Raw genomic sequence first — 14,127 nt, 5'->3', positions numbered from 1 at the left:
CTTCCACCACACAAAGTCCTGGTATTACTAACAGTTAATTTTCACTTAATATTCTTGCATCTCTCATTTACTTGCAAACCATCCATTGCAGCTGAGAGTAAGCTATGTCTTTTCCTTTGTTTAGTTGTGAACATGAATCGCTCATCATTCAGCTCTACTCTTAGAGAAGAATATGCAGCCTTTTGGTCTGCCTCTCCTTTAACAAAACAAAGTCATACTTCAAATGTTCCTTGGTTCTTACAGGTGTTTAAAAGTATTTTATTAAACACAATAATGAATTATAAAGGACAAAGCTCAATAAAGCCTACCCTTATAACATAACCAAGCATCTTCTCTAAGAACAAAGTCATGAAGAGCCTTAGGCAGTGATTGCTTTGCAGCTTTCACCAATCTACAAGGCAAGTTCAATTATCCTATTGTCCTTGGCTATTTACCCTTGCCTTCTTCCTCACTTGTCCAGAACTTAAACCTTTGCTGAACCATTTCAGTATGCTAAACAAGTAGAAAATTGTACTCTTTGTCAAGGCTAATTTTCTGCCAGTCTAGTGTGCTGCAACAGCTTGGTAAAGGACAGTGACCACCTGAGCTGGTTCAAAATGTCACCCTTCCTCTGTAGCTCACAGTTAGATGGATTCAAACTACCATCAGGCAGCAGCCTTCTCCAGTTTGAATTCTCTTTCCTTCTCAGACTTTTTCCATCACCTGCCATCTTTGCTGCTTGCTCCTAAGTAGAATTTGCTTCCAAGTGCTACGTGAAGAAAAAATAGCAAATGTTTTCTACGATAGTAGAACAGCAGAGTGTGAAAAATAAGACATGTCTGTATCCTTAATTTAAATCCTTAACCACCAGTTGCACAGTTTCTTTGATCTAACTAAATCTTTAATTCCACATTCTTCAAGGCTTTTGTGTTGCATTACTACTAGTGTCTTTTATTCACTGTGGTACTTATTCAGTATTCATGAGGATCATGCACAGATCAAGTTCTTGAAAGATTCACTGTATTTACATTCATGAATTTAACAACTTTTCCCTAGACCGTCACTGGCTTTAAAATAAAAAGGGGGCTGGGGGAGAAATCCTACTACCAGGCTAACTTATTTTAGAAAGCAATTTTCCTATATGGAGTTAACTATCACAGACTCTCAACATGTTAAATGCAAACAGCAGTGAAATTAAAAAACCAAACCAAAGCAGAACAAAACCTATCATGCATACATCAGACTATTTCTCCACACACCTCAAGTTGAAGACAAGTCATGACTGTGATGGAAGGCAAGCAGCCAACCAGCTAATTACAGTAATTGCCTATAAGGAGCAAACACTAGTGGAGCAGAGCTCCTACACAGCTTGGGTCACATTAATTAAAATGACAAAACAAATAAACTTGGTCTCAGCTGAGCTGCAGAACTTATCTGCTCTCTCCTTGCCAGAGCACACAGACTACCCAAAAATGATAATCATCACCTTTTTTATAAGCTCATGCTATCAATCTATAAAATAATCTATTATACACTTCACAACATACTGCCACTAACCTATTACTACAGCATGCCTGTGTTTTCTATCAACTGGTTAGAAAATCCAAGAGACAGATGGAATTTAGTCAACTCTATAGATATATTGTGTTAGTTCAGACATATCTGCAATCCATTAAAGTAACTAAGGTATCCTGTTTTTACTGCAAACAGGTCTCAAAACCTGAAACAGAAAATGTACTTAAAAACTATTATTTGTAAAACATTAAGTAATGTGCTTCCAATCACAGACAACTCACAAACAGAAACTCCCATAGAAACCAGTCTCCTCCTAAATGGCACTGTACATTCCACCTGGCACACCATGCTGCCTTACTAACCCTAGTACCAACAGGAAAATGGAAATAGTTTTAAAGGCAGAATTGTCTCCTTGCCACACATTGCAGTTCAGAAAGTAAAAACCAACCAACCAAACAAAAAAACGCACCAAAACCCCAACAAAAACATCCAAACCAAGATACAACAGCTATTACAGAAGGATGTTGAAAACAACTATCTAGGTTAAAAATTTTGGGGAAAAAAAAGAATAAAAGAACACAATGTAAACCAAACCACAAAACCAACCAAACAAAAAAGGAGCAACCCCCCCCAGCAACAACAAAAAGCCCCCACAACACAAACACCAAAACAACTCCCCACAAACAAAGGAGAAAATATAACCCCACCATGCAGTCAAACTTCAGCTGATGAAACTGGAGATCTATTTAGTATATAAAAACTGCTGCAAGACTTACAACCTATAAACTCTGAATCAAGAGACTGGAAAAAGTTATCTCCATCTTCAAGAATGTATGTAAGCTGAAAACATCCACAAGAGACTTTCTTAGCACTTACAAATAGTATCCTACAAAAATGATGAGAATGCTTCAAAGAAATCCTTTATGAAAGCTGTCTCAAGATGATGCTAAAAGCTCTAGATTACTTACAACTACTTTCAACCTATTAAGATTTAATGAATAAAATCACAAAACCAATTCAAAGATTGAGGCATATACAACCATTCAAACACCTTGATACTACCCATTTCTAAAAGTCATAATGATGTATTTTATTTCATGTTGATTTTATAGCACTCTTCAAATTAGTGAATTATTAGCAGATAAGAGGGATAGAAAACTAGATAGGCTACTTAGACATCAGAAATGTCTACCCTCAAACATTCCTTAACAAATAAAGAATGAAATCAAAAGTTACCAAGTCTGTATGCTCCAATAGACAGAAAAATGTTGATTGAACACAATGTAATTGCAATAGGAAAGTTTGCTACTTATCAATGCATTTAACAGCTTTACTAATGACTGTTTAAGATGCTTCACTATGTAACAGATGAAGACACTAGAGCTGGTAACCCCCTTGCTGTGGTACAAACCCCCAGTTCCTAGCCACTTGGTTATGTTAACACATTTTTAAACAGTACATTTTGTTCATTAACAACCTTAATTGCTTTCCTTCTGTTTAAGGCCAGGCTCGTTGAGGCCTTGAGCAGCCAAGTCTAGTTGAGAGGCATCCCTGTCCATGGTGGAGAGGCTGAAGTAGATGATCTCTAAGTTCCCTTCCAACCTAAGACATTCTGCGGTTTTATGAAAGCTGGCACTCCTTGTGCAGGAATTGAATTGCCTCTTCATACTAAATTTTGTGCAGCTATACTTGGAGAATGCACAAGAATATTTCACTTGATCAGAACCTCAGAAAAATACAAGCTTCCTTCAGTGCTCAAATACACTCCTATGATCTCCAGAATCCAATATTGGTAGTGTGGAGAATTTATTCTATACTGAGCACTGTATCAGCACCACACAACAAGCTCCATCTCAACAGGAGCACAGGTTCTGTTTTCTGACCTTGAATGCTCCAGGTGGTTTGGTAGTGTCATGGTGGGACAATAGCTAGCACCACTGTTCTCTGAAAACTCCTGCCTAAACTGACAGCACCTTTGGAGAACAGGAATGCTTGAAAATTAGATCTTTGCCTGTTTCACTTCTTCACTAGGGTCCACATTCACAAAATGTCATAAGAAACAGAAAGACGAAAGGCATTGTTGCTGCTCCTTCAAAGCACACAAACACTGAGAAGGTGAAGTAACAAGCCAAACACTTGCAGCCAAGGGCTTAATCAGACAAAAAAAGAAGAAAAGGCATGTAATTCTCCATCAGGCAGCCTTGTTTATCTTTAGAACTAGTCACAGAAGAGGAAATCAGCTGCATATAAATCTATGTCATTGTTTTAGAAAGAAACTGTGTGCAGGAGGGAAGACGAGGAAAATTCTGTTGTACACCTAAAAAGCTCAAGAGCAAGCAGAATAAAAGAGCTGAAGCACAGCAATACATCTGGCATACTGACTTCTGCACCCTACACTCGCTATGAGAAAGCAGCTCTGTTCACATACACAGATGTGTGAACAGTTGAAAACTACCAAAACCATCTCACACCTCAAAAACCTGAATTCTGTACCTAGAACTCTCACGTGGTCAAAGCTGTTGGAAAAGTGTACTTGCAATACATGAAGCTCACAGAGGACCTTCATGTCCCCAGCACACAGGCAAAACTACAGCATGTAATCATATTTCTGTGAAAGGTACACCCAGAAGCAATCATGAAAGACTGAGTAAGATTGTTACAACCTGGGATGTGAAGTTCAACACCCTAATGATCCCAAGTGTTAGGATGTAAGCCTTGCAAGCCTAGCTCAGGAAGCCTCAGCTGAACAAGACTTCTTGTTCAAATAGACACATTTTAAAAAAAGACCCAAACAAACAAAAAACCCCGAACAAAATAAGGGTCAGTGCACTTGCACAGGACAGGGGAAGGGGAAACTCCCACCATACTACCACTGCTCTCCCTAACCTGATTCCTTTTGTCTATCTCACAAGAGTTTGGAGGTTAACTGGGTGCCCTGTGGAGGAGATTCAGTTCACTAGGCTTTCAGAAAATTAACCCAGCACAAGCAACGCAAATTTTCTTCAGCATTAGCAGGTTGAATCAACTTAGAAAAATACCTGTGTGGAACTAAGCTGGCAGAAGGGAGTGGATCTGTCTGAGTAGCCTGGGGCAGGCACCGGAGACAGCAAAACCTCCCACTCCGGGTGGCAAAGCACAGACTGACTTCAGTTGTAACTGCAGCGATCAGGCACAGCACCACACAGCACCAACCATTAGGGACTACAGTTATGACTACGTTTCTACTGTACTGCACATTAGCCTACATTTCAAAAGTGAAAATAATACTTAGATAAAACTTATGCTTAGCCAAAGAGTGTCTCAAAAAAACCAAACCACAACACACCTCTCAACCATGAAGCAGCCTATCTGTAAGACTGGATTGGAAGAAAATTAGCTATATTTCAAGACCACTTGAAACCTCCTTTTGTTTCTCTTGCAAGTATAAGTAACATTTAATTTCCTTCTAACTAAAATTACCTCCAAAGTATTTAATGCAGTCAAATTTACTATAGATGTAATGATTAATAACAATGAACTACATATTTGTTACAAAACAACAAAACTAAGTGGAATACTGGAGCATTCCAGAAGTGCTGGTGTTTTTTCCATTTGGAAACAAAGCAATAACCACCAAACAAAAACTACCATCAAAAGGCATCTCCATAAATAAAACAAATCTAATTTGTTCTACAGTATTTTTAACTGCATGCAACAAAGGAACTGCCTCTCCTGGCTAAACAAGTTTAAAGAAGGATATTATTAGAACAGCTTTAAAAATAAGAGGTCTCTGAGCTTAAGAACCACAAGAAAATACAAAGGGGAACAGCATTAGTGGCTCAAGTAACAACATAAATTAACAAAAACCTCAGTACAGCCCTTGTATCCAGTCAGCTTGTAGATATCCACAGAGACAAGCAACAAGCCTCCTGAGACAACAGGTTTTTTTTTCAGAAGAAGCTACTACTCCACTAAGCAAGTTTTGTGTAATCAAACAAGCTACCTCAGAACAGAGCTGTTTACCCTATTGCCTTTTGGGAAAAATATCCTAAGCAGAACTCTCCTTATTATCCCCCCTAAACTCAAGGATTTTGCCATGAACAAATAATAAAAAGCCTAAGGGAAGAAAAGATGAGGAGGTTACTGAAGTCATCATCTTTTCTACACCTGGATTAACTTTCCCCCATCACTCCTGATGTATGTTTGGCTGAGGAGGTGATGGAATCTATTAATAGACACTTTATAAACAAGTTAAGAAAGTATTTTCATGCTTCACTACCCTTAGCCATAAGAAAAAGGTCTAAATTTAACATGAAACTCTCTCTTCTGCTACCATTTAAACTCACTACTTCTTAGAGTAACTGCCACAAGCTGAGAACAAGTTATTTGCATTCTTCCTTGCATCAGATTCAACAGCTTCAATTTCTCTTTTAAATAACCAATTTTTTTTCAGCCTGTCCTCAAAGCTCTGATCTTCTAGACTTCAGATCACCCCTGACACTATTCTCTAGATTCTCCCCTGCAAGACCACATATTTCTTGAAGCTGTGACCCGAAGTCTAACATAGCATTTAGCTAAGGTCTTTCCTCTGCTGTAAAAAACAAAAGAATTATTTATCTTTTGAGATATACTCCTGTAGAGTACTCCCTGGATATGAAATACCTTGAAGCTGAAGTTTAACTTCTCACCATTCAATAGGATGTCATTCACAGACTATAGTTAGCCCAATTACTGAACACAAATGCAACAGCATATAATGGAAATCCAACATATTCTCAAAATTACAAAAGCAATTAAGTAAAGAAAGAGAAACACCTCAGATGGTTTCAACTTTACAAATAATTAGCATGTTTAAATTGTAAACTCTTCAGAAGACTAGAAACTTAAAAGGAAAGCTATTTTAATTCCCTGCATGACAGGCCCCCCCATGCTACTGCAACAAAACCAACTCAATTTTTCTCTCGGTGTGCCTGTGCAACTTTATGACAGCCCACCACTTCCTATTAGAAGGTCACAGGCACCTTTTAATTCTCTGCATTTTATTACTCTTCTTAAATCTGTTTTATAACATTAAGTTTTCTAAACATATAGCTAATATTCAGGCAGGATAAATTCCAGCAGTGCTGCCTAGAAAACGATTGACCATCCAATAGCTCAGGCTGTCACTTCACAACCTTCACAGCAATTTTTGTGTCCCAAAGAGCAGTTCAGGACACAAAGCTGTGAGTACAGAAAATTCCACTTGAATTATTTAATATTAGTGTAAATAATCTCTAGCAACAAGACCAAAGCCTTTCCTCCTAGCTGTCACACACACCTTATTATATCAACAACCTTGTACTACTATGAAAACCTTCCATCCAAACAATCACTTGTCCTAAGATTTCAAGCTGGGGAAGAAGCCAACCTACATGCCTCTGGATGCCAGCACTTACCCTATGCCTCCCAACCCCAGCAATGGAACAGTGAGCAGTAGGGGAAAATTTCTGCTAAATTCACTTATCCCTGCACTTGTGCCTCCAAGAGGTACCTGCTTCCTAGATGTACTATACGAATGCCTGCACAGCTACCCTTACTAGTCTTGAAATTTGATACAGAAAAAAATACTTCAGCAATTATTAAACTCTTATGTAATGACTTCATTAGATTTTAAGCATCAGCAGTTAGGCTTCTGAAGATCTAAACTCATTATTTGATTAAAAACTTGTCACAACTTGAACGACAGAGCTTCAGCTTGCTTTTCAATACTCCAACCCTTGAATGTGTGATGTTGATTTGGTTTCAAACAACACTACACTTGATTATCATCTTGATACAGAATACCTTCTTAACTTCAGGGCTGCAACTTAACAAGTCCGTGTAAGACTACTTCAAGGTCTGTCAGAGATTCTCATTGTCCACCCCTTAGAAACTGAATATAGAACTGACTGTTTACCTCCTGGAAATCAAGACAGTTCCCAATGGAACTAAAACCTTTCCAGGTGTATCCTCAGAATAAGTGAGGTTATGCTCCTTGATAGGCTTCCAAGGCAAGGTTACTTTTAAAGCTTAGATTTGCTTTGTCCTGAAGGAATGAAACAACACTAGAATATGCACTTGCATTGGAGCCATGAGTTAGAAGCACTTCAGTATTTTTCTCACTTCTGCCACTTTGCACTATGCTTTAGACTAGTTTTAGTATTACAGAGTTTCCATTTTAGCTGCATCAGCAATTTTTTGGTCTTGAACTTTAATAAAAATACAGGTTTAGGTGAAGTAATAGGTGTACTTGGACAGTAATGAAAATCTAATTGCTTACAACTTGAGGAAGAACTAGCTAACTGAAGAAGAAAGCCACATCAGAAACTCTAATTTAGACCTTTGTGTTTCAGTATTTCCAATGTATAAGGAGTTTGCATATAAATAACACAAGAATACCCACACACTCTTCCTAATCTTGAATAGATGCACTTATACTTAGAACATACCAACCTCTCTGGCTGGTAGGTTTTCCAGACATTAGACTGCTTCTCTTGCTCCCTCTCATGTAGGCATCTAAGACATTCAGGCCAGGAGGAGAATCCCTACTACGTAATTTAGCATTTGGAATACAAATGACTGGCTAGAATGCTTTTGTAGTTCAGGTGACTTAAGGCAGTTTCACCAATACTCTACACTGGCAGGAAAATTTCCTTTTTTTAAAAGCTCTTGCCTCCTGCCATTGCTTTCCCCATTCCATCCTCCTGTGCTTCTGTTTATTTACCTAACTCAGCTGTATTGATATTACTGTTTCTAGGACCATAGTATAAACTACTTGTTGAAATAATTCCAGAGAGAATTTTTTTGCTATATCAGAAAAAACTAAATGAGAAATTCAGTTTCATGCACAGCTGCACCAGCACAATCTGGACAAAAAAAAAAAGAAGCTTTTTAACCTCATTTTCCTGCTGAAAGAAAGCACTTGTTAAACCCCACTCTTCAGGTATTTAAGTTTCTCAACCAGTTGAGTTTCTTGTTACTCAGGAAAGTTAAGACTGGACTTGCATTACTCAAAACATTTAATCACCCTGCTGGTTAGGTGTAAAATTCATGTATATTGCTGACTTTTCCCTGACTTCAGCAAGTAAGCCAGTAGCTCCTTAACATGAAGGAATCAATCTCAACTCACCCTAGCATCAATAGGGGCTAACTCCTTCCCTGTTTCTCTTTTCTGGTCATCTACCCAGCATGAGCTCTAGTAATTGTCAAACCTCTCAACTCATTAATTCCACTATAATCCACTATGCTATTAAGAAAGAAAATGGATAAAACTATAGCCTTTTTCTAGTGAGCCGGGTGTGAAACTGGATGCTTTCTGTGAGCTGATGATTGAAGCCAGTTCATTTTCCCTCCTGGAGGCTCTTCCCCTACAGCAACAAGGAGCAGCTACCTGGTGGGCTCAGCACCTCACAGGGCCACAGGACTGCTCCCAGATGACAGATCCTGTACTGATTACACCAACATGCTTGGGAAAGCTAAGCTGAAATAACCTTCAGCACCTAATGCTCAGAACAAGAAGCCTGAGCTTCTGGCATCCTTGTTTACCTCCAGTAGCGAATCGATGTATGGCATTTGGCAATTCATTCCTATAGTTTTCCAACCTGCAAAATACCTTGTGTTGTTATAGCACGTTTTATTCCACCTTCTGAAAATGTTTCAGAAGTGCTAGCAACTTACACTTTAACCCTCGCAGAACAAGTAGTACTGCTTGCTCTCCATGGGATTGGGAAGTTAAGTAATATGCCCTCAAACACAGGAAGTATGCAAGAAAGGCACAAACCAGAGACCCCGACATCCTCAGTGCCTTGACAATTAACATTTCCTCAGACCCCTTGTGCAGAAACGGCGAGCCAGGCCAACATCCACAAAAGGAGCTGTACGCACCAACCCCGGTTTGAAAATATGTTTCGAGTATTTCAAAACCACCGGAGGAAGCCGATTACAAAACCTCCACATAGCTCTGCCAGCCAGAGCCACCAGGTAACAGCAAGCGTGACAGCGGGGCCACGAAGTAGGGCTTGTTTGAAATCAGACCGCGACCGCCACCCTTCCGCAGCCGGAGCGCGGCGGGGCGGGGGAAGCCCTTCCCCTCAACCCCCGCGGGTCGGGGCGCGCCGCCTCCTCACGGCTGCACGGGCCGCCCCCGGTACAGAAGGGGCCCGGGCCCCGGGCGCTGCCTGCGGGCGCCGGGGGGTGCGCGGCGGGACCGAGGCCGCGGCGAAGCGCGGAGCCTCCCCACCCCAACTCTGCATCACCGGCGGCGGCTGGAGCGAGTCGGAGGCGAGAGGAGGCCGTGGCCTCCCCGGTGCAGGGATCCCCGCCGCCGGCCACCTCACCCTGCCCCGCTAGGCCCCGGCGAGCCCCACTGCCGCCACCGACGCCGCCCCGGCCGGTCCCACCGACGGCCCCCAGGTGCGGGCCGGCCAGAGGGGGCGGAGGCGCGATCGGCGGGCGGGGGGCTGCCGCAAGCCACCTTGTGGCCTCACCTCCTCCGGGATGGCCGGGTCGCCGCTGCCACTGCTGCCCCCCGCGTAGCAGGCGCCAAGCGCGGGCGGCGGCGGCTCGGGCTCCATGTCCCCGTTGAAGAGCGAGGCCCCCTCCGCGCTACTGCCGCTGCTCAGCGCCGCCATCTTGGATCGAAGCGTTGAGGCGAGGGAGGGAGAGGGGGGAGCCGCGTCCCCGACGCCGGGACGCCCCCAGCCGCGACCCGTAGTGGGAGGGGGAGGGGGGTGAGCACAGATCCCGGCCAGCTCCCAGCGGCCCGCGCCACCGGCACGTCACGCCCGGCCCGTGACGTCACCCAGAATCGCCACCGCAACCACTGCGCATGAGCTGCCTTACGTCACCGGGAAACACCCTGACGTCACGGCGCGACCACCCGTCGCCCTGGGAACTCGAACGTGGGCACTGGCTCTGCCCTCTCGGTGCGGCCCCGCCCCCCTTCCTCCAGCGCCCCCTGGCGGCGCAAAAGGGCAGTGGGGGCAGGCGGCGCGTTGCCAGACACCTGCACGAGCGGGCTGCGGAGTGGTGGCGGGCCCGGAGAAGCCGCGGGCAGACCCCGCCCCTGGGGGAGGTTTGGAGCCCAGCTCCTAGGGCCGCTACGGCGGGGTCCCACCGCTGCCTCGGCTTGGGGTCCTTCTCTGCGGCGGCCTCAGCCACAGCAAACCTGCGGATAGAATGGAAACGAAACCAAGGTGCCGGCAGGACTGAAAAGGGAAAGAGATGTGAGCTGACAAGCTGTGTGAGCTAAGAGTGTGCCAGAGCAGGACTGCGGTGAAAGCAGTGAATAGCCAGGGGAGGGAAGGCTCCGCCAGGCTCTCCACTGGACTGACTTCGTTTGGCAAACGGTAGCGTTGTGGTTTTGTAAACTCCTATCAGGCAACAGTGACAGATACTTCCAAAAATCACATTTTCCTCCGAAGATGGTGTGCCTGTTGTAGTTACAACTAAAATAATTGATTACTGGAATTGGTAACACTGTTGTTGGTTTCCCCTTGTCCCCGCTGAGGCGTTTCGGCCCTCGGCTGCTGCCGGCCGGTGCTTTGCTTACACAGGGTGCATCAGGCGAGGGAAGGGCCTGGTCGTGAGCTCAACAGAAATCAGGACCCCTTCCTTCTCGGTAACATCTCACCCTCTAGATGGTTTTGCTCAGTCTGGGGACCTGGGAGCAGACCCCGTTTTCCAAATACGAGTATCTACCCTGTCTGCACCTTGTCTGCATGGTGGGATTTCCTTCCCTGACAGCCTGGCTTATCAGGGGAAAAGACAGTGGGCTCACACAGCAGGACCTGACATGTGCTTTAGTCCTTTGGTGTAAATGCCAAGGTGGTGGGTAGGGTGCACAGGGAAACACTGCTCCCTCCAGCTCTAAAAGAAGCATCTGGAGCTGCCAGCTCTTGCTGCACCCCTAAGCCTGTTCTGCTCCTCTTGTGTCCTCAGTTGCTGTGGCCATCTCCTCCCAAAGTGCTCCTGTTTACAGTAAAAATACTGCCCCATGTCATCCCAGGATGCCACACCTGTTGCAACGCTGCTTACACATGAAAAGAATTTGCTAAGTAGGGGGGTTTAAGTTGCTTTCTTGTTGAAAAGTTCATTATGAAAAACACCAACTTGGCAACAGTATAGCAATGCATTACAAAGAACAGCTAATACCAGAACAGCAGCAGGATTTCAGAGAAGGTGAAGACTATTCTATCACAGCCTGATATATTTAATGGTAGTCTATTAAAACTCTTAAGTTGAAACATGCAAACACAAACTTCTGTATCTTTGTTCCACTTCAGTTGTGAATACATAACCATACAAACTCTTAAAGGAGTAATCCTGCTGATAGATTCAAGATTTATGTTTTGCTTTTCACACTGGGGCTGTTGGTGTGTAAAAACATTTCTAAATTCAGTTTGATACTGGCTGTGCAGTAACTGGTAAATAAAATAGGTGCAACATCAGTGGACTGCATAGAACCAGAAAATCACAGCAGGGACAGGAATACCAGACCCTGTGATATAAAGGGAAGGAACTTTGGGCATGGATTTACCTGAGGGTATTTCCTGTAGGGAGCTACACAGTACTGAACACCTCCTGAACACAAATGTGAAATAAGCAAAACAATCTAGTTAATATTTAAATGGATATTAAGTTATCTGACAGGCTATGCTTCCCTCAAAGAGGAGCACAGCTTTTCCTACAGCGGGCGGCCTGCAGTGCAGTCAACAAAAAGGCTGCACAGATCTGTAAGAACTAAATGTGAAAACTAAGCAGCTCAGCAAGCTTAGAAATTTCTCTCTCACAGCCACATTAATGACGAGGATAATTAACAGCAACTCCTGCTATGCAATGCATGCAGACTCCGGAAAATAGCATATATGCTGAGGACAAAATGCTGAGACAAATGTATCTGATATTTGAAGGAAATGGCAGCAGAAATAATAGGTCTCTCCCAGCACACAGCCTGTTGTGAAAAAGCCAACAGAGCAATGTGAATTCACTAACAAAGTCCCTTTGTTTAAATTAAATTTATACCAAGGGATAATTTAGCTTCAATGTACAGCACGTAGCTACAGTCCTTGTTTTATTCTCCAGGCAATTTATGCCTAGGGCATAACTCTAGCAGTGGGATTAGTAGACTATTCTAATTCTGTAACTTGTAATATCTTTTCAAAGCTTTTAGTAATCTTGCATGCCTTTGTTTCTAAGCTTTTGATTTTTTCAGAAGATTTGCATTCACATAAAATAGAATTGCTAGTCTGTCTTACTACAGTTGATGGGCTGCAGTTCTAAACCCTAATATTGACAACTGACAACCAAGACTAGGAACTCAGCAGTTACCACCTGAGGTACATGAGAAGAAAAACCACATTGTTGCACCTAAGGTAAAGAACAGAACCTGCTACTTCTGCTATACCTTCCTTCTGTCTGAGGAAATCCACACCTAGTGATAAATGGAATTTCCTCCTCCTTCACATGGTGGCCTCTTTGGACTCTGCTTAATCCATCATGAATGAAGGTGTCATTAATAACTATTTCTTGGTGATACCAAATTCTATCTACTGATAATTGATATAATTTTTTACAGAGAACAGCTTTCATTATGAGCATAGATCAAAACCAGATTTATAACCTAGATATGACAGGGCTAGTTTGTGCTCTCAAATCCATAGGCCACTTGAGGCACTGGCTGGTTGATTCCTACAATGCAGCACAGCCAGTTTATCTGGTATTGCAGCAGGTACTGCATACTTGTAAACATAAACCCTGCCACCTCTCATCAAACACTTAGTTATGCACAAGGGTTTCACCCTCCTCAGATTTTTTTTTTCCAATTTAGATCATAAACCACATCCAGGTGTAAAAAGACAAACTCTTCAGCTAGATTACCCCTACCAGAAGTGATCTAATCAACATCCGAGCTTCCAGAGAACACTCTTTTAATGAGTTGGTGAAAAAAAGTTAAAATTATGTGGATAGCTGACAACAACTCTGTCATTGTCAACATTTGAACACATCTTTATCCTTTCCCCCACAAAAGGAATTAATCCTAATGAGGTGCTCCAAACAAGAGAATTTCAAAGGAGATTTTAGATTAAATGTAACATTTGTCTCACTTGCAGTAAAAGACATTATCTCAAACAAACCCCAGACTTCTAGTTTCTTAGTTTAAAAGAATAAATAATTTACATATTGGTCTGCTACTAGAAACTGATTCTTTTTTTTAAGTGGTTTGAAAATTCAGCACATTGCAAACAAACTCTGGGTGTCTAAAGTACCCTTAACATTTGTCCAGGTTACCAAAAACTGCTTAGCCTTTTCACACACTGCAGAGAACCAGAATTTGTCCCATACACTGTAGCACTTGTGTTTGGCCCAAGTAGTTCTGAAAATGCTGGATTAAATTCTGCACTATCAGAAAACAATGACAGATCTTCTAATGTATGTTCAAATATACACTTCACCCATAAATGCTCTCATATTAGAGGACACAGTCTCAGGCTGGAGGTGAGGAAGAAGTTCTATACAGAGAGAGTGACTGCCCATTGGAATGAGCTGCCTGGGGAGGTGGTGGAGTCACCATCATTGGAGGTGTTCAGGAGGAGACTTGATGGGGTGCTTGGTGCCATGGTTTAGTTGTTTAGGTGG

At 42.7% G+C, this 14,127-nt stretch overlaps 1 protein-coding gene across 2 annotated transcripts in view; it reads right to left on the bottom strand.

Annotated features, from left to right (window-relative positions):
• Positions 1 to 10,383, bottom strand: part of BRAF (B-Raf proto-oncogene, serine/threonine kinase) — an 89,651-nt gene extending 79,268 nt beyond the window's left edge. Inside the window, exon 1 of one of the 2 annotated variants that reach the window (XM_068142192.1) lies at positions 9,978 to 10,383. In XM_068142192.1, coding sequence (XP_067998293.1) covers positions 9,978 to 10,121 — 144 coding nt within the window. In that variant the 5' untranslated portion in view covers positions 10,122 to 10,383. The remainder of the gene's footprint in view (positions 1 to 9,977) is intronic. The other variant, XM_068142191.1, reaches the window with a different exon arrangement.
• Between the last annotated feature and the right edge of the window lie 3,744 nt (positions 10,384 to 14,127).

Source organism: Melanerpes formicivorus, unplaced genomic scaffold, assembly GCF_026170545.1.
Source record: "Melanerpes formicivorus ecotype bairdi unplaced genomic scaffold, bMelFor1.0.p_v2 SCAF_8, whole genome shotgun sequence".
NCBI classification, from domain to species: domain Eukaryota; kingdom Metazoa; phylum Chordata; class Aves; order Piciformes; family Picidae; genus Melanerpes; species Melanerpes formicivorus.
Note: the sequence above shows the minus strand (reverse complement) of the source record. Positions and strands in the feature narration are given on the sequence as shown.